Genomic DNA, 27,277 nt, shown 5'->3' with positions numbered 1-27,277 from the left:
CTTTATAAAATTTTGACAATTTTGCCCTAGTAAAAATTCGAGAAAATATGTTTAATATTTCACAACCCAACATCTTCACTATGACCAAATGATTTATTTTTATTTTTAGGCTTCAAAATAGTCCAAAATCTAAACTTATTCTTTCATCATTTTTAAGTAATCCTATATAGGATTGCAACTTTCCATTTTCATTTTTATTTCTATTTCTATTTTTGGAAACCTACATTCATTTTCAAATGATTCCATTTCTCCATTTCGTATACAACCATAATCATTCCTGAATGTTTCCCATTTCTCTTTTTTTTTATTCATTTCGTTAATTTTTATTCAAGCACACAATTTATTTCTGGTTTCAATGAGCTAATAGAGGGACCGATTGGACATATGTAGTTGAGGCTCAAATGATTTATAAATAAGTTCCAGATTTTCACCTATTAATTATAAATTCATTTAGTCACGAAGTCATTCCACTATAGTATCGTGACTGAGCTCTCTTCAATGACATACCATTACGAAAGCAACTACTCAGTGCTCGTCTAATGATCTTGTCATAAGTGTGTTACCCTCATAGGGTATCTTTGATCTCTTTGGGATAATATCCGTTCTCCCAATATGATCCTATTTTATCTCATGGTAACAATTACATCTTTCTTCATGAAAAATCAATCATTATTAAATAGTGATCAAGTCATCCATCATAAAGATAGACGATTCGTGGCCACGTTTACTTTTCATCAACTATGTAATGCCAATGAGAGGATATTATTTACCCATATTTTGGGATATTAATTCCACTATTGTGAATGGCGCTACATACTACAAAAGTCGTACACCCACACGAGCTTTCAACTCATTATATATTTGAACTCAGGCTTTTACTTACATCAAAGTGTATGAGTCATGTATACATAGTCTACCATACACTCAGGATTTAGGTATGCCACACTATGAACATCAAAAGTGATTAAATCCATAAAAAATTCAAGATCTATTCTACTTGGGTCCTGTTCGATGTACTATCAGTCCAGTCAATCACATCTATGTCTCTATCTTCTAGGAGTCATCCATTCTGATGCCTAAGACATCTCTCGTATTAGACTTGATAGATGACGTATTATTCTTTCAATCAGTTTGCTTATTTTTTATTAGACTAAGGACATGTTTAGGTTTATTTAATAATATATGTTTAGGTTCATTTAATAATACCTTTTAGTATTAGTTAAACAATAAACAACCAATAAGTAACATTTTCTTCTATTTTGCTTTGCGTGCAAAAACCATTTGAGGATAATAATACAAAATATGTTAATCATAATCAATGAATTTGTTTTATTAACCAATCCATTTAAAAATTACAAGTGTATATTGACGAAAATACTACACTTAGGGCACCAGACCCAACATAGTTTACTTTACATATGTTACCCTCGTGTGATAGGATTTAATTATGGTGTAATAAAGGAATTCACTAATTTCATTTGGACTTATCGGAGTTTGCGTAATGATCATATGATTTGTGAGGTTGATCGAAGACTTAGAGGAGGGATCAAGCTAGATGTTGCTGAAAGCGGGGATCACATGCTATTAGAGTCATGCACATAGGAATGGGGTACTATTGGAGGCTTCACTCCAAGAGTTTTAATGCTGTAAACGTCAGTGTGCATAAGTTCTAGGGGTTTTCCAACCCTTGTTCCTTTTTCATTAAAAGATCGCTTAGTTATCTTACCTTCAAAGTAAGATTCACATTGTGGAAGATCAACTTCTTTAAGCGAACTTAAGATGTCTAGGAATATGGGTGTGTTTGGGAGGATATGATATACTGGTACGTTAAGGAGGATTTATATTATTCCGGGTGTGTTAGGTTGGATATTCTAGTGTGTTTGGTTGGATCCGTGTATCCATCAAGCTCCAAGTCTTGTTAATAGGGGTAAATAATTGAAATTAGAAATTTTGAATAAGTGTGATTGATTGAGCTATGGAAAGAAATGAGACAGTGAAATTGTGAATTGATATGTGAATTGGAAATCGAGATATGAGATTTGAATATATGAACCCAAAGTTCATGAAGTGATTAAGAGTAAATTTTTATTATATGATATTAGTGAGTACAAATTACAATAGAATTGATATTGAATATAGTGAATAATTGAATGAATTGTATATGAATTGAAATGAACTATTGGAATGAGATGTGAAAAATTCAATGGAATTGAGATAGTGAAATAAATATTGCTTATTGTTTTTAATTATCAAGTTGATTTAAAATATGAGATTATTAATGAATAATTATATACATAAATTAAATATATATAATTTATTGATTAATGTTATAAATTTGAATTATGGTAATACCATTGAGTATTCTCATACTCAGCATACGGTTGTTTCTGTGCGCAGGTTAGTAGAAAGCCAGTGTCCGGTCCAGCATCCAAAGTAATCTCGACCTCAGATAAATTTTAGTGATGTACCTTTCTTTTGATAATGTGGCATGTACCTAGGTGATGTATAGGTTAAGTATAAGAGTTTTGTGATTACGGTTGTAGAATGATGTTTAAATTGGTTATAAGTATGAAATGGAACTAAAATGACATAATTTATACAAATATGAAATGAAAATGATTAAAGTATGCTATGTCTGTTATTTAGTTATAAGTTATCCGATATGTCCGGTAATGCTCCATAACCCGGTTTCGGCGACGGATACAAGTTAGGGGTGTTACAGTTCATCTGGGCTCCATTTTAGGTTGGATTTATACAAGTATGGAAGAAAATAGGTTTTCGGGAGTAACGAAGGAGTTAGAAGCAATTTGGGGTCAAGTATGGACAACTTGAGGACTTCAAGATGTGTGGAAGAAGTGCAGGAGAGGTTGTGTCATGCCATACACATTCTATGGCACGATATACACACTTTAAAGCAAACATAAGGGCATGAACTCACGTCGTGTCGCGCCATGCCTTCCCTATGGCGCGACACACAAGCCAATTTCAACAACTTTCCATTCTTGGTTTGATGCAATCTTTAGAGATATTCCTCAAGTGGAACAACATGTCAAACCCTAAACGAATTCGATATGTTATCCTTATTAGAAGACACACCCTCCAAGCCTCCACAAGTAATCGAACACCCATCGCTATCCTCTTCTTCGGGATTCTACGAATTCTCAACCTTTCAACTGTTCCAGGACTGTCCTCTAAAGAGAGATGAAATCTCGATATAGAGGGTTGATTTCCCTTTTTTGAATCGGTCATTGCATAACGTTCCAATATCTTGTCTATTTATGAATCTTGATACAATGTTATCACTTTGTTCTTTTGATCCTTTAGGATTCGAATACCTAGAATAAAATTAGCTTATCCTAAGTCCTTCATGCCAAACTATTGGGTTAACCATAGTTTAACCGATAAGAATGTCCTTACAACATTTCTAATGAGTAGAATGTCATCGACATATAAAACGAGAACGACCATCTTTCTATCCTCTAAATGTTTGTAACTGCAAAGTTCATCTATGCTTTGCTCAAATCCAAAATTTTTGATCGCTTGATCAAATCTTTGATTCCATGATCGGGATGCTTGTTTAAGTCTATATGTGGATCTAAGCAGTCTGCAAATTTATGCTTGTTTCCTTTAGCTATATATCTGGTGGGTTGCTTCATGTAGATTCTCTTTTCAAGATAGTTGTTCAAAAACGTTGTCTTGACACCCATTTGTAAAATCTTGTAATTGAGAGCCATTGTAATGGATAGTAATATGCAGATTGAATTAATTGTTTGTAATCAAGTAAATATGTTTACATTTTTATAACATTACATAACAAATCTTGGATTGTGCTATACATGTTATTATTTGTTACTACTATTATTGGGGAAGAAATGTGTTGTTTGTGGTTGGTAGCAGGTGTAGGATAAAGAAGAGAAGAGAAAAAAGATAGGAAAATGAATGAAGTGAAATATTTCCATAACAAAATGTTGGTTAGATTGACAACACAAAGGCCATGGCAATTTCAGGAAGATGACGCAGCACTCAGTCCACGTCACTCTCAATTAACTGTACTTATACCAGATAAACCACCCTTTAAAAGAGGAAGAAAAAGGTATGTGTTGAGAGGGAGGGACCTACTCAATAAGGAAGAAAGAAAAGAGAAAAACAGATCGGGGATTACGAAAAAAGAAAAAAGGAGAGAAAAACAATTTTTAATCTCTTTACATTAGATTCTTGTGAAATCTTAGAGAAAGAGTGGGTGAGGGTAGAAGCTTACGAAGTAGAAGAATTACAGACACAAGGAAAGGTAAGTGAAATCTGCCTTGGGTTTTGCATCAAATCTCATTATTAAAGTGAGAGCTGGAGTAGCGAAAGCTTCCTGCAGTTTTGCCTTCATTTTCTGATTTGAACCTGTGATTCGTGAATTTAAATAATGATGTTGAATGGTTTTGTTATGGATTCGAATGTTCAACCCATGAGCTAATTTTCTTTGGTTTGGAATTACTATAGGTGAATTTTTATTAACTTTAATGCCCTTGTTTTGATTTTGAGTAGGATACTATTTCATTCGATTTGTGATTATTTTTGATGCATGCATGCAAGCTCGAGACATAGATGATTGTGTAACATGTTATTAGATCTAATTTAATTTTAAAAATATTAATTAGATTGGATTATAACAGGTTGACACAAGCAAGTATTTGAAAGAATATTTGCAGCACTTTAGACATAGAAGTTGTAATCTGTACAGGGAAAGGGAGAAAAATTTGGATATCATTCCTGAGTTTTGTAGACATACAAGTTCCTACACTGAGTTGGAATACATAAAGTCCATCTCAACTTTCATAGCTATTTCCCAGAGCTTGGAATCAGCACTCTGCATTGCTTCATCATATGTGAGTGGGTCATCATCTTTCTGTTCAGCAGACTAAGTGTTAAAAACACTTTCGCCAGACTGAAAGAACTCAGGCCTACCAAAGACCCTTTTGCTACAATGAAGCGCCCTATGTTGCTGATCGTCTGCAGGTTTACTATTAGGAGTTGGTTCTGGAACCATTTCATTAAGGTTTTGTATATTTCTCAAAAGTTTCTTGAGTACCTCTTTACTTTGAGGTTTGAAGTCACTCATGTAACTTTCTTCAAGGAAAGTAACATGAGTTGAGACTATTACTGTTTGATCTTTTGAGTTATAAGCCACCATTTGTTCCCTTTGGATATCTTATAAACATGCACAAAAATTTATAACATAATCCTAAATTACTAACAAATTAATTATAAAATAATTACAATATTCATACAAAACTACAATATTCATACAAAAAATTACAATATTCATACAAAATACTAATCCAAAACTATAAATACAAATTTAATTATAAAATAATTACAATATTCATGCAAAAAATTACAATATTACAATATATCCCGACATTACAATATTCATACAAAATTACAAAATTACAATATTCATACAAAATTATAATATTACAATATTCATACAAAATTACAATATTCATACAAAAAATTACAATATTCATACAAAATACTAATCCAAAACTATAAATACAAATTTAATTATAAAATAATTACAATATTCATACAAAATTACAATATTCATTGGCGCCTCTCTATGAGGCACCTTCATTGGCGCCTCTCTGTGAAGCACCTTCATTGGCGCCTACCTGATAGGTGCCTACCTGTAGGCGCCACCCGACCCGACTCGACCCGTTGACCGTATTTTGACCCGTATTTTTTTAAAAAAATTATTAAAAAATATAAAAAAATATTTTATTCAAAAAAAATTTATTATTTTTTTATTCATTGGCGCTTATCTAATAGGCTCCAATAAAAAAAGTAACCCATTTTGGTAAATACTTTTTCTGACACCCTATTTCAGTAGATTTTTTTTTCACCCTATTTGTGTAAAAAAACCATTGTTTTCGGCCTCCCCTTAAAATTGTCCAGTTTATTGTAATATCCCCCTTGGATATCATGATACCCCTGTATGAAACCCCAAAAAATTTCAAAATTCTCATTTTTAACTTACAATCACACAAAATATATCCTACTAAGTTCAAAATCAAAACATCCATGAATTTAAACCGAATCTAACCACAAAAAATAAATGGAGTCCATGCTCAAATCATTTAATTATTTACAAATTAAGTTTAGATTGTCACAATCGACAAATTAAAATTGAGTTTTCGGATGATAGGTTACGCCCTCGTAGTGATGCTTGCATATTGTTCCCAACACTTGCACATACCTTGATCTTTAATGCCAGGTTAGGTGATGTGCCAATCACCTCACATCGGCTACTTTTCTCTCACTCGAAAGCCTTTCAACTTTGTCTGTGTCCCTGCAAAAGCACACCATTCTAGACAAGCTTCAGTGTTAGTAACATAAGTAACAACATTAATCATTCGAAAATCATACCCCGAACATATAGATTTCTCTTTGGAATTTAATTTGGGCTCAACAAACTTAAAAACCTTGACCTCCCCATCGATATCCATGGTCAACTCTCCTCTAACTATGTTAATGGTAGCTCTCAAAGTTGCTAAAAATGACCTTCCAAGTAAGACTGGTATCTCGACATCCTCGTAAAAATTAAGCACTACAAAGTCGACAGGAGGAATAAATTGTCAGACCCTCATTAACACATTCTCGATGACTCTTTTTGGATGGGCTAGTGATCGATCGACCAGGTGTAATGTCACCGAAGTCTCTTTAAGGTCCCCTAAACCTAACCTCTAGTAAATGGAAAGAGGTATAATGTTAATGTTAACCCCAAGATCACATAGGGTTTCCCAAAATTCACCCATCCTATTTTAATAGGTATAGTAAAGCTCTACGGGTATTTTAATTTCATGGGGACTTTTCTCGACATGACAACATTGTACTCGACATTTAGGGGGATTTGTTCCCCACAACTAATATTCTTCTTTCGAGACATAACCTCCCTAATAACTAAACATATTCTGGCATTTTTTCTAATAACCCTAGCAATGGGGGTTTAACATTCAGTTCTTTGAATATGTTGAGGAATTTGAGAAATTATTTGTTATCTTTCTCTTTCATTTCCTCTAAATGAGTAGGGAAAGGAATAAGTATTTGGCTCAATTTTGGGTCGTTCTCTTGCTCAATTCTTTCGTCCACTCCATTTCCAACACTAAGAGTGTGGGTGTTTGTGTCCTTCTTTACCTCATCCCCACTTAACAATCTCATCAGATCTTTTATTACCACCCTAAACCTAAGGGTAATGGCTTTGGCATACTCCTTCCCCTCCCTCTTCGAGTTTGGTTTTGTATTACTCAGTATATTTGAGGAAGCTTTGTTTTGCAACATTTGGACAATTTGGTCTAATTTTCCTTGCATTAGGCACACTTCCACTTACACTGAATGCAAGCCTTCCTCAAGTTTACTTACATGAATGGGTATTGGAGGGTCGCCATTATAGATACAGTTTTTGTTGGGCTCTTGGGCTACCCTAAATGGTTGTAGAGGTTGGTATAAGGCATTAGACCTATGTGGGTTGAAGCTAAGTACTTCTTGGTTAGAGGGATCCCCTTGGTTCCCTACCCATCTAAGATTTGGGTAATTTCACCACCCTAGATTTTAGGTGTTGGAGTACAAATTATACCCCCTATTCCCTAAGTAGTTGGCATTCACATGATTGATCTCATTATGGCCTCCCTAATTGGTGCCTTCACCCTCATTTCCTGCATTTAGATTAGTTAAAGTGGGATGGTTCAGGTTTTGCAGTTTTGCCAAAATCATTTCGAGGTAGTTTAACCTCTCGAGGATATATTGGAATTTATCCTCACTACTGACTGCATTCATGGTCGATTACTTATTCTGGTATGTGAACCACTCAGCCGACCATATGTATGAATTCATTACCATATCTTCTCTGAGCTGGCACCCCTTAGGATAAGTCTTTAACATGAATGGCCCCGCATGACGCTCCGTCAAGACTCGATCAAAAATTAATGTCAAGCCCATTATAAAAACTTGTAATTGTAACCAATCTTGCAAGCCATGATAAGGGCACTTACGCAAAAATCAATTTGAAGTGCTCCCACGCTTCATATAGCATTCTCCCTTAAGTGGTTGAAAGTTAGTGATATCCATTTGGAGCTTCATAGTTTTGCTCAGAAGGAAATATTTGGCCAAAAATCAGCTCGCTAGCTCGTCCCATGTATTGATCGAGTTCATCAGCTATGAATCTAACCACATAAAAACATCGTTAATCAACGAGAAAGGGAATAGCTGAAGACATATAGCGTCATCGGTTACCCCGTTATATTTGAAAGGATTGTAGAAGGTTAAGAAATGCTTAAGATGTTGATTAGGGTTTTCATTCATTCATCCACAAAATTGAAGATTCCTTTGGATCATCTGAATCATTGTTAGTTTGGTCTCAAAGTTGTTAGCATTAATCATCGAACAATTAATGCTTTCTCGGATGACATCAAGGTTGGGCATGGCGTAATTTCACTACGTTCTCTCTGTCATTGGACTTTAGTGTGGTGGTAGTGGTAGTGGCTTTGTCAAACGGTGGGTCTACTAGTGGAGGTTGGGCTCTTCTCGGAACTTGTCCTCTTTGAGCGTATGTTAAGATTCTTTTCGATTTCGATTCGAATGATACAATCCCATTACCGGTTTGAGTCATACACTACTCTCAGCAAAAAGAAAAGAAATTAACAAAATCAATTAAATTTGAGTCATGCACTACTCTCTACAAACAAAATAAATTAACAGAATCAATGAACTTTACAAATAAAAGAACAAACAAAGAAACAAAATAAAGAGTCATATGTATAAATCAAGCTTCGGTCACTTATCTCTCTAAAGGCATGCAACAACATTAAAACCACTTAATCTAACATCGACTCCCCAGCAACAACGCCAACAACTTGACCGCCCCTCACTGTCCTCGCGAACCACAAGGAAAATCAACACCAAAACAACAATCTATCAGACACTAAGTGCGCTGTCTGCAAGTGTCATAGGTCAGTTGTAATAAATTTGCACAATAGGGTATTGGAGTACTCTGAGGATCGAACCCAAAGGAGTCAGTGATTAAGTGAATTCTAGCTACAAACATGCAATTAAAAAGTCTAAACAATTACTCGCTAGATGTTATAGTATGACAATACATAAATGAAGTTGATAATTTCACTAATTTACAAACTAATTACAAAAGGACTAAATTGTAAAGCACGCAAAGTTACGAAACTAGGCAATAAGTGACAAATGATGGTTTATTTATTTTGATGTGGTTCACCAACTCTTGAATTAGGGACATAAATTGCTTAAACTCCTAAAATGGCTCAATTTTACATCTCGGTCTCAATTTTACCAAGTTAGACAAGTTAGTTTGGTCTCAATTTTTTGGTGACGTTTAGAGATTTTTTAAAGATTATGAATCTTTTTAGTAGCCTATTTTTAGTCAATGTTGTTGAATCTTTTCGTATATAAACACCAGTTTTTAGTTCAATAAAATATACACTTTCAATAAAAATTACTTCTAGTTTTCCTCTTGCCTTTGTTGTTTTCTTTTCACAACAAGTTTTTGTCAAAACCTGCAATAGGAAATATTGCCCAGAAAGAGGCTCAATAGAACTTCGACTCTAATAGGCATAATGCTAAATTGAGCTTGAACTCCTTAAAGCTCAAAAGTTTATCTTTTAACATTAAGATCACTTTTAAAAAAAATATGGAAAAGATATTATTAGTGAAATTTTAAATTCTTTTATATATTTTAGAATCTACTTAGCTATCTAAAAATAATAAATCATTAGTACTCCATTACTTGAGTGTAGAGGTGATCATGGGTCGGGCCATAACAAAATTTTAGGCTCGTTTGATAGGCATTGGGCCCAACCTGTAAATGGACCTAAAATTTTGCCCAAGTCTAGCCCGGATAAAAAGCTAAAACTCGAGCTCAGCTCGGTCCACCTGTATTAATTTTTTATATTATTTTTATATAAAATAAATTTAAAAAATATAATACATCAATTACACTAAAAATATTAAAAATAAATATTTTCCAACAAATTGAAAATAAATTAAAAAAAAGTCTTTATACTTAAATAACACTAAGATAGGTGCAACTTAACAAGCAAATGCCTCTAAAATAGTAGCAAAATTAACAATAAAATAAGAGTTATACAATATCCAAATAGTAACAACAAAATACTAGCAATATAATAGTGAAAAACAACAGCAAAACACCATTTTTTTTGGCAAATTCGGGTCAGGTCGGGCCAAACCCAGGCCAACAAAAGCTTATCCGAGGCTCGGCCCATTTGCTAAGCATACCTTATTTCTTGCCCAAGCGCATTTTCTAGTCAATATTTTTACCCAAACCCTTCCACTTTTTGGATAAGCCTTCGGGTTGGGCCAAATGGCTTGACCCATGATTAGGTACACTTGGGTGTGTTCAAATCTGATTTCATAAGTTGAAGAAGTTTACTTACAATTAATCTTGAACTACTAGTAGAAAATTAGACTTACTTTATGAAAACAACCATATTTTTAGGCTATAGAACTCAAACTCATAAGATTCAAAATTTATTGAGAAAATGAATTGAAGATATATGATTTGGACACACGAATCATACAAAAAGAGGTTAGTATGTCTCATAAATTCCATCTTAAGTCCAAATCTAAGAATGTAGTTATTTGGATGCTCTCTTTCGATCTATGATTTGGACACACGAATCGTAAAAAAAGAGGTTAGTATGTCTCATAAATTCCATTTTAAGTCCAAATCTAAGAATGTAGTTTTTTCGACGCTCTCTTTTTGTAGTCGAATGAGCAAAATGACATTTACAATTTTCTAGTTTTCGTCAATTCATCAAAATCCATCAATTTTTTCTTTTCAGCCAATATTACATTTTATAGAGAAATCATATGGAAGAGCTTAAACTTATTTCAAAATCTCAAAACATAAAAAACACAATATCCCAATTTTATAAGGACACAAGGTGGTTGGTGGCTTTCTGAAGCCCTGAGCTTCCTTCCTCTTGAATTTAATCAAAACTATCAAACTTGAAACACTATTTTAAGACTGAAATTAATTAATTAAATTGAAGTCAATTTTATAATTAAATTTTTTACATAATTCAATTTTAATCTCGTTAAAATTATATCAATTTTACTAGATCAAAATATATATAAAATTTATTTAATTATAAATTATTTTAACTTCGAAATAATTAACAATGATTATCTATTAATTTAATTATTTACTTTGAACTTGATTTTTTAATTTATTCATCCAATTAAATAATAATTCAAAATAATTAAATTAATCTTTATATTATCTCTTTTAAAAATGAGAAAATGCAATTTATTTCTAATTTTTCAAAATTTATTTCTCTTTTTATTTTTCTATTTGTTCATGATTTAACACGTATAACTGTGAAAAATAGAATGTCGATAATGATGATATGTCGCAAAGAAAAGAGAAAGAAAAATAAAGAACACAAAGATTTTTACGTGAAAACCCTTTCAGGAAAAAAACCACGGGTAGAGGAGAAGATAATTCACTATGTCGAATTTGAATGATTACAAGAGGAGTAGGCTATGTCTACTTATAGGTTTGTAAAACCATATTCTAATAAGAGTGTAGTAAGTTTGAAACACCTTATTCTAATCAATATCAAATAGATGGAGTTTAATAAGGTTTAAAAACCTTACTCTAAAATAAAAAAAGTGTAGTTCTATATGGATTTTACTTTTATTTTATTTTATCACTATATTTTATTTTAATAAGGATTCGGGTCACTCAATTCTAACAATCTCCACCTTAACACAAATTCCCAATGAACAAGTTCTTTATCGCGAACTCTCAACGAACAAGTTCTCCACCTATTCCATAAAACCCCTTAAAGGTTGTAACTTCAACAATGAATACCAACCAAGTCTAAGCAATGCTCAAACTTGGTTATGAGAAGTGACTTAGTCATCATATCTGCAGGATTTTCATGAGTACTAATTTTTCTCACAACAATATCACCACAAGCAATAATATCACGAACAAAATGATACCGAACATCAATGTGCTTTGTTCTCTCATGAAACATTTGTTCTTTTGTAAGGAAGATGACACTTTCACTGTCACAAATTACTGTACTGATTTGAAGGTTTTCATTGAGTTCACTAAAGAGTCCCTTCAACCAAATGTCTTCTTTATAAGCCTTAGTAATTGCCATATACTCAGCTTCAGTGGTAGACAAAGCGACTATAGTTTGCAAAGTGGCTTTCCCACTGATTGCACAACCTCCGATTGTAAAGACAAAACTTGTGAGAGATCTTGTTCTATTAAGGTCTCCAGAAAAATTAGCATCAACATACCCAATGACTCTAGCTCTAGCTCTTTCAAACTGTAAGCAAACATCAGTAGTACCTCGTAAGTATCTTAAAATCTATTGAAATGCTTTCTAGTGTTCTTTACCGAGATTCATCATGTATCTGCTAACTGCACTTACTGCATATAATAAATTTGGACGTGAACAAACCATAGCATACATGAGAGATCCTACAGCACCAGAATATGAAGTATATGACTTGTACTCAATCTCATCATCTGATTGTGGAGACAAAGATGATGAAAGTCTGAAATGGGCTGCTAAAGGAGTACTAACAGGTTTAGCACTCTGCATATTAAACCTGTAAGGAAATTTCTCAATTACCCCTTCTGACTTAGTTATAATTTACTTACTTTTCTATTTCTGAGAATCTCTATACCAAGTATCTTTTTTGCTGGTCCTAAATCTTTCATCTCAAAATCTTCACTTAGTTGGGTTTTGACCTTTCTTATCTCTCATTTATCTTTCGCTACTATCAACATGTCATCAACATTAAGGAGTAGATACACAAAAGAACCATCACTGTTTTCTTAAAATAAACATAACTGTCAAAGATACTTCTTTTGAAATCATGAGAAGTCATAAATGAATCAAACCTCTTGTACCACTATCTTGGTGACTATTTCAAACCATAAAGGGATTTTTTCAGCAAGCAAACATAGTCCTCTTTTTTTGAGACTGTAAAACCCTTTGGTTGTTTTATGTAAATATCTTCCTCAAGTTCTCCATGTAAAAATGTAGTTTTTACATCTAACTACTCAAGCTTCGAATCATGCTTGGCCATAATATCAAGCAAAGCTCGAATCGAACTATGCTTCACAATTGGAGAGAACACATCTGTGAAGTCCACTCCTGGAATTTGACTGTAACAATTTGCAACAAGCCTTACTTTATATTTGGGTTCTTCAACTCCTGGAGTCCCTTTTTTTTTTCTTTTTAAGCACCCATTTACAACGAACAACCTTTTTGCCTTTAGGAAGTTTCATAAGATCCCATGTTTTGTTTTTATAGAGTGATTTTATCTCCTCTTACATAGCAAACATCCACTTTTCTGAGTCTTCATAGTTAACCACCTTAGAATAATTAGATGGCTATTGGTTTGCATCTATATCTTTAGCCACATTTAAAGTATAAGAAACTAGATCAGACTCGGCATACTTCTTTGGAGGTTTAATCTCTCTTTTAGTTATGTTTTTGGCAATAGAGTATTATGGTAAAGAAGTAACTCTATTCTGAATTTCTGTACTGGCTTGAGAAGTCCACTCTGTTATAAATAATAGATTAATCTGATGCTCCACCTTCTTTTGACGTTCTTTATTGGGAGAGTCTTTAAGAGATAAGTTAGCTAGCATAGCAGTTTCATCAAAAGCGTCTCTGCTAATCACAACTTTTCTATTTTCAAGACACCATACCTTATACCCATTTACACTAGCTTTATAACCAAGAAAAACACATTTAATGGATTTCGGTTCCAATTTTCCATTATCAACATGAGAATGCGCAGGACACCCAAAGATATTTAAATCAGAATAATTAGTAGGATTACCAGACCATACCTCTTATGGAGTCTTTTTCTCAATGGCAATGGATGGAGATCGGTTGATCAAATAACATGTAGTAGAGGCTGCTTCGGCCCAAAACGACTTCAGTAAACTAGCATTCAACAACATACATTAAACTTTCTTCATGATCATTTTGTTCATTCGTTCTGCAACGTGGTTTTGTTGTGGAGTTTGACGAACTGTCAAGTGTCTCATGATCCCTTCTGACTTGCATAATTCATTAAACTCATCAGAACATAACTCTAAGTCATTGTCAGTGCGGAGGTGTTTTATTTGTTTTCCCACCTATTTTTCAATCATAGTTTTCCAAGACTTAAATGCGAAAAACACATCGTTTTTCTGCTTCAGGAAGAATGCCCAAACTTTTCTGGAAAAATAATCAATAAAATTTAGCATATAATTAGCTCCACCTCTCGAAGGTACTCTAGATGACCCCCAAAGATCAGAATGGATATACTCCAATGTTCCTTTCGTGTTATGGATTCCTCTGGTGATTCAAACTCCCTTTTGCTACCCAGAAATGTAGTGCTCACAAAACTTCAATTTGCAAATTCCTTACCCATCAAGAAGTCTTCTTTTGCTTAATTCTGCCATGCCATTCTCACTCATATGCCCTAGGCGCATATGCTAAATTCTAGTAACATCATCATCTGACAAGGAAGAGGAAGCGACAGTTGCATCACCAGTAACAGTAGAACCTTGCAAAATATATAACTTGTCAGTCTTTCTCTACCCTTTCATCACAATGAGGGAACCTTTGGAAATCTTCAAAACTCCACTTTCAGTTGTGTATTTATACCCTTTTGAATCAAGAGTACTTAACGAAATTAAATTTCTCTTCAATTATGGAACATGTTGCTCGTCACCATCGATGTAATCTTATACAACATCAGCTTCACTGAATTTTTTTGGTTGTTTTCCCTTTTGATTCGCAACCTCCCTTTTGATCTTGTTTTGCAGCTTATAGCATTCAGATTTAATGTGCCCTTTCTTCTTGCAGAATTTACAAGTTTTACCTCTGTTTGAAGACTTCGATCTACCCTTAGATTTACCGCAAGGATTCCGTTCCTGTGTCCTTCCATGATCATCATCAACATTCTGATCTTGTCTCCCATGAACAATGAGACCCTTTCCTTGAGAATCGAGTTTAACCACAAGATGCTTCATCTTATCATACGAGATCAAAGAATCATAAACCTCATCAACTGTGAGAGACTAGCAGCTATATAAAATCGTGTCTCTAAAGGTTGAATAAGACGAGGGAAACGAACAAAGTAGAATCAACCCTAGATCTTCATTATCATATTAAACCTCTATGGCCTCCAAGTTTGAGAGAATTTTTTTAAACATTGTTAAGTGTTCATTCACAGACGCACCTTCCTCCAAACGATGAGCATAAAGACGGTGCTTCATATGCAACTAGCTGGTTAGAGTTTTCGACATACATATTTGTTCCAGCCTCTTCCATAATGTTGCGATGGTCTTCTCCTTCATCACATCTTGTAAAATTTCGTTAGACAAATGCAAATGTAATTGTGTTAATGCCTTTCGATCCTTACATTACGCTTCATCTCTTCCTCTGTCAATGTCGAAGGCATCTTATCTATCCCTAGCAGGGCATCCTCTAAGTCCATCTGTGCAAGAACTGTCTGTATCTTTGTCTACCACAACGTGAATATGGTGTTGCGATCCAACAACGAAATTTCATACTTCAAAAATGTCATTATCGTGATTGAGATGAACAACCCGAAAGCTCTGATACCAATTTGTGAAAAATAAAATGCCGATAATGATGATATATCGCAAAGAAAAAAGAAAAAAATAAAGAACACACAGATTTTTACATAGAAATCCTTTCGGGAAAAAAACCACGGGTAGATGAGAAGATAATTCACTATGTCGAATTTGAATGATTGCAAGAGGAGTAGACTATGTCTATTTATAAGCTTGTAAAACCATATTCTAATAGGAGTGTAGTAAGATTGAAACATTTTATTCTAATCAATATCAAATAGATAAAGTTTAATAAGGTTTAAAAACCTTATTCTAAAATAAAAGAAGTGTAGTTCTATATTGATTTTACTTTTATTTTATTTTATCACTGTATTTTATTTTAATAAGGATTTGGGTCACTCAATTCTAACAATAACATTATAGAGTTATAATTAGGTAGCAAAGGGATCAATTGAACATATATATTGCGAGTTGAAATAACATGTGATTAAGTTTCAACTCTTCATTTATTAATTACATTATCACTAAACCACAAAACTTACTGTTAAAGTATCATGATTCAACTCCCAAATATATATTTACAAATAGTTGTATCTGAAAAACTTTTGTCCAATAATCTTATCATTTGTGCATTACCCTCGTAAGGCACCTACAATCCTTTTAGATTTTGTTTACTTACCAATTTTGATCATTTTTCTTAAAGTTTCCTTATATATGATTATGTGAATTATTGATCATCCATTAAATAATTCAAGTCATTATTACTCTGACCAAATTTTATCTACACCAATCATATAACACCTTTAAGAAGATACCTTTGGCTCTTTATTTGAACTATGGTTCCATTATCTACCTTTTGCTTACTACTTTGAAACAATATGTTTTGAATATATCAAAAAATGCAAGTCAAACATACATAGTCTTTCACTTATTTAAGATTAAGGTAAATACATAATGAATGGCACAAGTGAATTAATCTATAAACGAAGTTAGAAATAGTTCATCTTGAGTCCAGTCTAATGTATTATCAATCTAGATAATCAAATCTATGTCTCTATCTTAAGAATCAATCCTACTCCACTAGCCAAAACAAACTATCTCTCAATTTGAATTTATGGGCAACATAACAATTCTAATATGAATCGTTTGACCGTGATAATTCCGTGAACTACAACTTTTCATTTAAATTTCCAACTAGCACATTGTTTTCAGCACATAAAACAATCCTTATGATACAAATTTAATATAAGTAATCAATAGAGTAATTTATTAAATATGATAAATTACTACATTTAAGCTCACAAAACCTAATAATAATGTGGCTTAAAAAAGATTCATCTCTCTAAAAGGAGAAGCTTCTAACAACTAGTAGACGTGTATGAAAAATGAGTTGATAACCGTCTTTAATAAATAGGAGACATTACATCAATTAATCATTAATCAACTGAACGACTATAAATACCGGACCTTGACGTCACTTCAAGTATGACCGACCTCTTACATATTTTCTCCATAATCATCTATCTTGCTAAAGCATTGACTTACACAAGGTTTGGTGCCTCTGTCTTGCAAATAATCCAGCCATACAACTCGATCTATTCCTCAGCGGGGCTACTCACACAGAATAAATAAATAAAAGAGAAGCAATGCAAGATTGTTCCTTGGGTGAAGCAGTGATGATAGTTCTGCTTGTCCAGCTGGACCATTGGTATCTATATACTTTGTCAACTTGCCCACCTTTTGATCATTCATACACAATATTTATAAGTACATATTGAATATATTCATCGTTAAACCGAACCATCCTTCTGTATTGATTCCATTCTACCTGCATTCACATCTTCATTAATTATAGACCATTTACCTTTAATTTAATTGAAGGACGATGCTGTGCCTCTACTTTCTATCTACACTTTTATTGTCCTATATATAATAAAAGTAAAGCAAGAGATTAAAAAAACTAAAGAAATGGAAAATGGAAAACAACTTGAATTTCCACTCTTTTTCTGCACCACACAATCTTCCTTTTCATCATCCAATTTTGTAAAACAAGTTATTTTAGTTTTTTATTTATCTTTTTTAGTCTTCAAAGCTAAAATGAAGATTAAAAGAGACAAAAATTTAAATGGAAGATCAGAGTTAGAGTTGCTACAATTTCAAAGCTCTCGCGGACTGAATCTTAATTTGATTAGTATTAATATTGTTGCTAGTGCATGAGGACGTGAATTCGAATGCACTCAAACACATTTATCCTCATATTTAAGGAGTTAAGGAGAGATTATGCATAGTTCTAAATGTTATATATATATTTTGAAAACTCTCTATCTATATTACTCATTTCCAAGTGTAAGTCCTTGTACATTTATTTAAATGTTCACTGGACTAGGGGTGAGTGTTCAATTGAGTCGAGTGAAAAAGTTTCGAGTTCACGAGTCCTATTTTATCATCCTAACTCGATTTGAAATTTTTTAAATCAAGTCAGGTGAAATGAAATTCAAGTTGAGTTGAATTGAGTAAAATTGTTCAACTTAAATTAAAAAAATTAAACATGTCAAATTAAAATCTTGTTACAGTATAACTAATTTCATGTTAGAACACATAAATTTGAAACCATATATATTTGACAACTTTTTCAAAACAAAATAGAAAGAAATATTTTACTATGATAATCTTGAATCGTTAATTCTTATTTAGGTCCCAAAATTATTATTTAGAATTTTTTTTAATTTTTTAACTTTCTCTATGTATTTTTAATTTTTTTAAATTTTTATAATTTTTTAAAAAAATATTTGAAATTTTTATAAATATTTTGAATGTTTGAAAATTACTTTAATTTTCTTTTGTAATTTTTTATTGAGAGAGACCAATTTGCTCATTTTCAAACTTGACAGGGGCCAAAAGAGTATTTACACCAATCTATTGTTCAAATTATTCGAGTTATTCGAATTGTAAAGTTCAACTCGATTTGAACTTAAAACTAGAATTACTTATTTGAATTGACTCGATTAACTTAAAATTTGATTTTTTTAATCGAATCAAATTTTATTCACCTATATTATAGACTAACGTGGATATTGCGGATTCTATCTATCTGCCACTAGTTGTTAATTAAGGGAACAAATCATGGTTCTGAAATTCCTGAGGAACTATCCAAAAGAGATATGGCATTATAAAATAATAAAAAGAAAGAACAGCAGCACTAAGTATTCTCATCAAATCATGCTACCCGTTCACTGATTTTCAACCATGTCGAATGAGATTTTAGCGATGTGGGATTAAGTTTGGTTTCAAATATGCCCACACATAGCCCCTAGATTCCATTCATTCGCCATCGCCAACCTGGTTATGTATAGCGTTTCACATGCCTTTTTTTATTGAACGGTAATGGAGGCTAAAGGAATATATATAGCTGCAAAACAAATGGAATAAGAATTGGTCCCTTCTTTCTCTCTTTTTTACTTTGTTTATATTTCTTTACTTTACTTTCTTTCGTTTTCTTTTTCGGGTTTATTCACCAAATGTCCGCAAACTATTACTAAGATTCTAAATTGGTCCTTGAATTTCAAAATAGTATAGTATCAGTATTGTATCAATCAGATCCTTCTATTAGCTAGCTATCCAACCCAGATCTAATGCTATATCAAATTGTAAACATGTGTGTACTTATTACATGGACAATTTGAATTTGACATATTAAAGAACACGATTAATAAAATTTTAGGACGATTACTTTTTGTTTTCATTTTTAACTCATCATAATTAAGTTGTCCATACAGTAGGTACTTATGCGTTTACGATTTGATCTATATTTTAAATATGAGTCATGTCAGATTTGAGGTGATATTTAATGCCTAAATTGACAACTAAATTGATAGAAGGACTTGATTGATACAATACTTGAAAATTCAATTAGAAAATTTTAAATTTTGAGAACAAATTTAAAATCTAGGTCATAATTTAAGGGTTTCTTATGAAATTAACCCTTTGTTTTTTCATATTCACTTCGGAACAATATTAAACAAAATATTAACCACAAATATAAGTTTGACATGAATTTAATTTTATAAATATAATAAATATGTGTTAATACCGAAAAATAATACCTAAGATACGACTTTGTAGTAAAGGTGAATAATATGGCAAGCAAGGAAGTCAGCTTTCATCAAATGTGCATGTGAATTTGACTTAATTCACTTCCCTTTTTCATGTAAGAAGCTATAAATACGTGTTCTTAGCAAGTTTTCTTCGCAAATCACACATTCCATTTCTGGGAACAAAATCAGATTATTACACAACAGGGGAGTTGTGCAATCTAAAGTTTGTCTGAAGATGGAACAGCAATTCAAGCAAACCAGGTATGTATGTATGCATCTCTCACTCTTTATTTTTGTTCTATAATTTGTATATCGGAGTACATAACAATTTTTTAATTTTTTCTATTTTATCGCAATATAATCTTATTTAAAGTATCCGTACCTTCATTCTTCCTTCTTATATGTAAGGAGTCCGTTTTCCGACCAACCTCGATTTGGTTCTTGGCAAAGAAGAATTAGTTATTAGATTCTCCCTTTTTTTTTAACAACTTTAAGATTCTTGTTAGATTAAAATTTAAGCAAAGAGCCCCCCCCAAAAAAAATCAGAATCTGAACTGAAAATATATATTCTGGAACGAACTGTTCTTAATGTACCTAAAGTACTGCAAATAAGGTCCCAAAAATGACAATAAAACATCACAAAATGTTGAACCTAAAGTAGTGTTTTTAATGTGGAACAAACATATAAGTGTCGTACATATATTCATATTCCACGTTCATTGTGACTTTTTTTTTTGGTTGTTTTCTTAGGAAACAGAACTGGTTCCAGAAGCAGTTTTCGAGTCGAAACGGTGAAGATAATCGCCCGAAACCAGGCGCACATGAAGCCGCCATTGCGGCGGCTGCATTTGCTATTCAATCAGTCGAAGAGGCTAAAGCAGCGAAGCTCAAGAGAGGGAGCTTCAAGAAAGAAAATAGCAGGAATGGTGTGCTTCATTCTAATAGAATAACCACTCAATTCTCCCTCAAGAAAACTAAAAGTGCAGGTAATTTTTCCAACAATTTTGCATAAACTTTTATAAACATGTCTAATTTTTGAAGAAACTAATGAAAACTAATGTAAAAAAACAGTGGAAAATTCCAAGGATAAGCCAATGAAACATAAATGTAAGGAAGTAGAAAGAGTACATTCATATTCCAAACCAAGCTCTCAATCTGCTACAATTCCAATAGCACCAGGAGATGAATGGTAAGTATTAGTTCGCTTGATTCATTTAATTAGTCTCGAACTGAGTTTGAGTCCTAATAGCTCAAGCCATCAAGTGAGCGAGTGCAAGTAAGTTTTTAACATTCTGATACTAAATTACGATTTTTATGCCAAATAAAGATATGTTCTTAAATGCTTTAACAAGCCTAAAATCCTTTAAACTAGCTAGAATTTTCGACCCTTTTCATCTAACTTTAATCATCTCAGGTATGACAAGCTGAAATCAGTTGTTTGCGGAGGCGACAAGTTGCCCAAAACCTACGGTTAAAACTTATTGTATGTGCTCGACATAAATATATTCAATTTTTCGTAACTTCTTTTCCTGTATTTTTTGGGTTTTTAGAGATTTATATCTTCCTACAATATTCAACATAAAATGTCAAATTAGATCTGTTTAAGGGTTCATATTTTTATTTTATTTAGACTTAGATAAATATGAAGTATATTAATATCATACATAAATCTAATTTGACCCATTAATACTTTAAAAATTTTGAAGAGTCGAAGTAATAGATACTAATACCATTCTTGATTGTTGAGAGTGCAGAAAACACTGGAGCTGAGAAGGGCAAGTAATGTATAAGATTTACAAAGAAAACAAGACAGTAATTTAGATTCATCACTGCGTGTGCAAATATATCAAGAGATTGTTAGAAAATATGAACATCACATATATAATATAATTAATTATATGTTATTTTTATTTACTATCATAATAGGTTAGTCCAAATTAAAAGTGATCTAACAGAAATGAGATAATGAAATAAGCTTTTAAATTAATATATATATGTAGAATCAACATGTTTGTAGCTACAACATGCAATAATTATTGATGTATTTTGGAAATAAAAACAGTGGTATTTAGTATGATACAATGAAGAACTATTTTTTTAAAATAGTACATTATCTATTCTCAAAATACTTTAAATAAGTGCACCTCCCTTGTTTTTTCATTGGCTTTCGCATTAGGAGGATTGGAAGTCCCCTTTTCAGTGGATTAATCTTGACGTTGTTTTTAAAATTGTTTTTTTGAGGTTGTTTTTACTTGAGCCATTGGAGTTACCTAATAATTTTCTTGTGGTACAAGTTAGGATTTTAGTCAAGAAGCAAGAATTTGAAAGCTTTGAGACTAGAAGAGCTTTTGGGAATTTGATGTTTAAAGAATTTGATTATACGAGATATAATGTGGTATTTATAGCAAATAAAGTTTGACAATTCTCAAAATAAAAAATTCCCTCCAAGATAATGAGAGAGAAAAATCTCCAAAAACAATTCCATTAGCCTACAAAAATTTAACCAAATCAATTAGCTACACAATTATCCTAAATACATCACAATGACATCAAGTCCAATCATGTGGATGTCTTTCATGTACTATCAACTCTTCAAGCTCGACAAACCCTAACTAAGCTTTTCAAACTCTCAAACATGCTTGAATACAAGGTTTTGGTAAACAAATCAACTAGTTGGCTTTGAGTGGGCACATACTTCAATTCAACAAGCTTATTCTCAACTAATTCTCAAATGAAATGGTGTCTGATATCCATGTATTTGGTTTTTGCATGTGGGACTAGATTATTTGAAATATTTATGACACTAGTTTTGTCACAATAGGTCGTGAAAACTTGTATAACAATCCCAAACTCCTTCATCATATGTCTCATTCAAAGTAGCTAAGCACAATAGCTACGAACAACGATGTACTCTGCTTCTAGTGTAGAAAGTGAGATTGATCCTTGCTTTTTGTTGTACCATGAAACTAAATTTGATCCCAAGTAAAAACACCCTCCAGATGTATTTTTACAATCATCCATATTCCCAGTTCAATTAGCATTACTATACCCTATTGAACTTAGCACACTATCTTTAGAGAACCAAATTCCAAGCTCAGGTGTTCCATAGACATACCTTATAATCCATTTGACTGCCTTGACATGAGATTCTCTTGGATTGGTCTAGTATTTGGAAATTATACCCATGCTAAAACACAAATCGAGATGACTAGCATTGAGATAAATTAGACTTCCAATCATGCTTTTGAATGTGGTTGCGAAAGTGGGCACTTCATCAACATTTGTGCATAATTTTTCATTAACAACCATATGTGTCCTAGCAGGCTTAGAACTCTCAAGTCCAAACTTCTTCACCATATTCCTCGCATATTTCTCATGAGATAGGAATGTCCCATCCTCCAATTGCTTGATTTGGGATTCAAGGAAATATGACAACTTCCTTACCATGCTCATCTCAAATTTGCTTTACATCATTTTAATAAATTAGTCCTTTGTAATTGTTGATGTAGCACCAAATATTATGTCATTAACATAAATTTGGGTCATGGTTGTAGTGCCTTTGTGCCTTCGAATGAATAGAGTCTTGCCAACTGACCCCCTTTAAAATCTTTGGACAATTAGAAATTGAGATAGCCTTTCATATCAAGCTTGAGGTGCTTGTTTTAGACCATACAATGTCTTGCTCAGTTTGTAGACATGCTCTGGGTTTGTTGAAGCCTCGAACACTTTAGGTTATGCTGCATAAACTTCCTCTAAAAATCCATTTAGAAAGGCACTCTTAACATCCATTTGCTATTGTTTGATGTTAAGATGTGTTGCCACAACAAGCAACAATCTAATTGCTTCAAGTCTAGCCATAAGAGAAAAAGTTTCTTCAAATTCAATACCTTCAACTTGAGTATACCATTGGGCTACGAGTTTGCCTTTGTTGCAGATTATGTTATCATGATTATTGGTATTTTAGTAAAAAATATGAAATAGAGAAAATGTGAAAGAAAAAAATATATTGGAAGAACACTATAATTTGTTGTATTGTTCAAATTATATAGCTAAAAAAATAACAAAATATATCCTGCTAATATCTAGCCACTTAACTTACACCTAAAGTCATACCACAAAATTAAAAATCCCTAAAAACTTGGTATACAGACTTATTATTTAGCAAGTCTAAGGCACATTCTTAACACTCCTCCTTACCTTAGTAGTTGCAAAAGCCTGATTTATTTCTTGAAAATTTAATCTAACTTTTGGAAGAGAATTGGTTAAGATATCTACAATTTGATCTTCAGTCTTGCAAAAAACCGACTTGATTTTACCAATCTTCTATTCTTTTTTCAAATGATAATCATCAATCTTGCTGTGCCAAGTCCCAAGAGCTTGTTTAAGACTGTATAAGGCATTGTTTAACATGTAGACTTTCTCTGTTTAACATGTAGACTTTCTCTTCCTGTCTCTCGACTTGGAATCCCTCGGACTGCTCTTCTCTCATTGCTTCAATCCACTTGTCATCTTTCTCAGCTTCTTTAAACTCAATAGACTCAAATATAGCAACATTACACCTTTCATAAATTTTAGATAAATATCTTGTGTCACAAATTGAAACATCATCTATGTTGTCATCAAAGTACTGAGGAGTCTCTAGCAATTGCTTCATTGTTGGCTTCTCCTCCATTAGATTTAGAGCAAAGATTTTTGCTTTCATTTTTACTTTGAATACATCTCTGCCTTTTGAGTCTTTGATCAAGCACCATTTGTCTTCAAATATGACCTTGAAACCTTTTTGAATCAATTGCCCAATACTAAGAAGATTTTGGTCAATGTTAGGCACATATAGAACATCAGTTATGAGTTTCAAACTTGTTAAACTTTCAATAGCCACTTTTCCTTTTCCCTTAACTGGAATAAACTCACCATTTCCAACTTTTATTTGGAAATGATAGTTTTATCAAGTTCTTTGAAAATTGTTGGGTCATTGGTCATGTGATTTGTGCAGCTGCTATCGATCAACCAGGAATCATTGGAGGAACATGTCGCCATAAAAAGGAACTCATCTTCTTGTTGCTCAATAAATGTTTTTGTCTCTTCATGTTATTGAGACTTACAGACCCATTCTATGTGCCCAATACTGCCACATTTTCTGCATTTGATATCAAGCAACCACCAACGCTTCTTTGGGACATGATGGATATGTCTCATTGTTGTTATTATTGCTGGTCTTATCTTTAGTTTTCTTGTTTTTACTTCTTAAATTTTCAAACTTTGCCCGAAAAGCACCTTCTACTAATGCTTCTTGTCTCATCTTTCTCCTTTATTCTAGAGCCTGCAATGCATTCACTAATTCTACCAAGGACATACTTGACAAATCCTTAAATTCTTCTAATGAAGAAATTTTAGACTCATATTTTTTAGGCAAAGTGACAAGAATTTTTTTCACTATTCGATCATCAGAAAAATCCTTACCAACAATATTACCTTGTTTACTATGCCCTCTGTCGAAACCATTTTTTTGATAAAAGAGGCCATCGACTTTAATTTCAAAAACGAAAACGAACATGGGAGCCGCCACCAATCCTTTTTTGATGAGGTGTGATCAGGTCACCTCGTAACAATTGTTTTTGAATAAATGACTTGATTTATTAAAACAACGATTTTGGTCCACGAAATTCAAAAAGATGGGTTCGGGAGTCGGTTACGTACGAGGAAGGATTAGCACCCTCGTAACGCCCAAAAATTGGTACCTAGTTGATTAATTAATGTCTTAGTGTCAAAAATTAAAAACTTTGAAGAGATTTAAAATACGATCCTTTGTTAAAATATTAAAAAGTTTGAGAAATGAGCATATTTCACGTTAATCGAGAAAGAGAATTACGTCCCGTAAGTTAGAACACAATGTCTTAAACCCCGATACGAGAATGAATACCGAAAAATTTACTTATTTGGAAACTATTCGATTATCTCGGTTTTAGAAAAGGAATCATGTCCCGTAAGTTAGAACACGATCTTTTATTAATTCCTGAGATTGTTAAAAAAACTTATATTTAAAAAAAGATTCGTGTATTCAGATTTATCAAAAAAATCGAAACTCCGTAAGTTAGGGAACGACTTTTCGAATCTCAAAATACGACATATCATTTATTTAAAAAATTTATGTATTGAATAAATGTAACACGAATTGGTAGAAATAAAGTACGGTGTTAATATGCATAACAAAATAATAATAAATGCGATAATATAAATAAAAATAATACAAGCGAAAACAAAAATAAGATAAATAATAATAAAATAGGACAAACCAATAATAAGTAAATAAACAAATAAAAACTAACACATTTTAAAAAAAATAATGGACAAATAAATAAATAAATAAATATTAAGTAAAACGGTTTAATAAAAAAATAAATAAATGAAAATATAGAAATGAAATGAAAATATTAAATATATATATATATAAATACGATAAAAAAATGAAGACAATTTTAAATACTAAAGCACCAAGAAATAATAACTATGTATTTAAATGGATAAATAAATATAGTAAAAATATATAAAATAAAACAATATATATATAAGGAAAATGATAATAGAAAAAATAATATTACATTAATTAATTTAATAATAAAATAGCAAAAATAACAAAACGAACTAAATTGAACTTTAAAACAAAATTTTGGGGCAAATTAGAAATAAATAAAAGGAACATGACCAAATTGAATGCTCGAATAACAAGGAGGGACCAAATGGGTAATAAACCCCACCCTCCAAAACGCACAGTTTCAAGGTGGACCAAATTGAAAACCGAAATAAATTATAAGGCAAAATTAAAAAATGAAAGAAACTTGGTTGTATATAATGAAAAACGTAGAAGGGCTAAATGCGCAAATAGCCCATTAGTAAAAAACATGCGGATCCTCCTAGGTGGGTCGACGCGTGGGTCGCCTCAAAACGACGCCGTTTTGGCGCCTGAGAGGCCTGCCCAAAACGATGTCGTTTTGGGGCCTATAAAATCCAAACTTTTAACAAAAATTTCATTTTTTCCTCTTCTAAAAAAATACCCAAAATGCTCTCTCCCCTAGCTTCTAGGCCGGCCAAGGGTTTGGCCATCAGCCACCTAACCGACCGCCGATCGTTGGCGACGACGCCGCCTTCTGCGGTGGCCGGAAGGCCAAAAATTTCTCTTTTTCGGGAGATAAAAAAAGTAAGCTTTCTTTGTGTTTTTTTATGTGTATATAAAAAAGAAAAAAAACAACAGATTCGTAAAAAAAATAAAAAATAAAAAAGAACCTTTGAATTTCTGTTTTCTTCTCTGTTTTTTTTTGCTATATTTTTTTTGCTTGATTCTTTTTTTTGTATTTCAAGAAAAAATCCGAGGAGCCCCTTACAATCGGTTTTAGATGGCTTTTATAGCTATTTACAGCTCCATTTTTAATCGATTTGTCACTTATGTTGCAAGCAACTTGAGGGCGGTGGAGCAGTGGCGGTGGCAGGGCTGTCAGGGACTAGGTGCGGCGGCAGACTTGTAGTGGCA

At 32.6% G+C, this 27,277-nt stretch overlaps 1 protein-coding gene and 1 non-coding gene across 2 annotated transcripts; both read left to right on the top strand.

Annotated features, from left to right (window-relative positions):
* Positions 1-8,017: 8,017 nt before the first annotated feature.
* On the top strand, positions 8,018-8,124 carry LOC121215694 (small nucleolar RNA R71). Its single transcript, XR_005911670.1, has one exon. It is a non-coding gene; the product is annotated as a small nucleolar RNA R71 (small nucleolar RNA).
* An 11,639-nt stretch (positions 8,125-19,763) lies between these two features.
* Positions 19,764-21,235, top strand: LOC107949800 (uncharacterized). The gene is made up of 4 exons (XM_041090087.1): positions 19,764-20,013; positions 20,503-20,738; positions 20,824-20,941; positions 21,167-21,235. Exons 1-4 carry the CDS (start codon positions 19,988-19,990, stop codon positions 21,225-21,227), a joined length of 441 nt encoding a protein of 146 aa, XP_040946021.1. The 5' UTR covers positions 19,764-19,987; the 3' UTR covers positions 21,228-21,235.
* Positions 21,236-27,277: the final 6,042 nt, after the last annotated feature.

The sequence above is a fragment of the Gossypium hirsutum genome, chromosome D03 (assembly GCF_007990345.1).
Source record: "Gossypium hirsutum isolate 1008001.06 chromosome D03, Gossypium_hirsutum_v2.1, whole genome shotgun sequence".
In the NCBI taxonomy this organism is placed as follows: Eukaryota; Viridiplantae; Streptophyta; class Magnoliopsida; order Malvales; family Malvaceae; genus Gossypium; species Gossypium hirsutum.
Note: the sequence above shows the minus strand (reverse complement) of the source record. Positions and strands in the feature narration are given on the sequence as shown.

Excerpts from the sequence above, each read along its gene's own strand:
- LOC107949800 (XM_041090087.1), top strand. The coding sequence starts at position 19,988 with ATGGAACAGCAATTCAAGCAAACCAG. Across the intron at positions 20,014-20,502 it reads CAGCAATTCAAGCAAACCAG|GAAACAGAACTGGTTCCAGA; the intron begins GTATGTATGTAT and ends TTGTTTTCTTAG. Across the intron at positions 20,739-20,823 it reads CAAGAAAACTAAAAGTGCAG|TGGAAAATTCCAAGGATAAG; the intron begins GTAATTTTTCCA and ends GTAAAAAAACAG.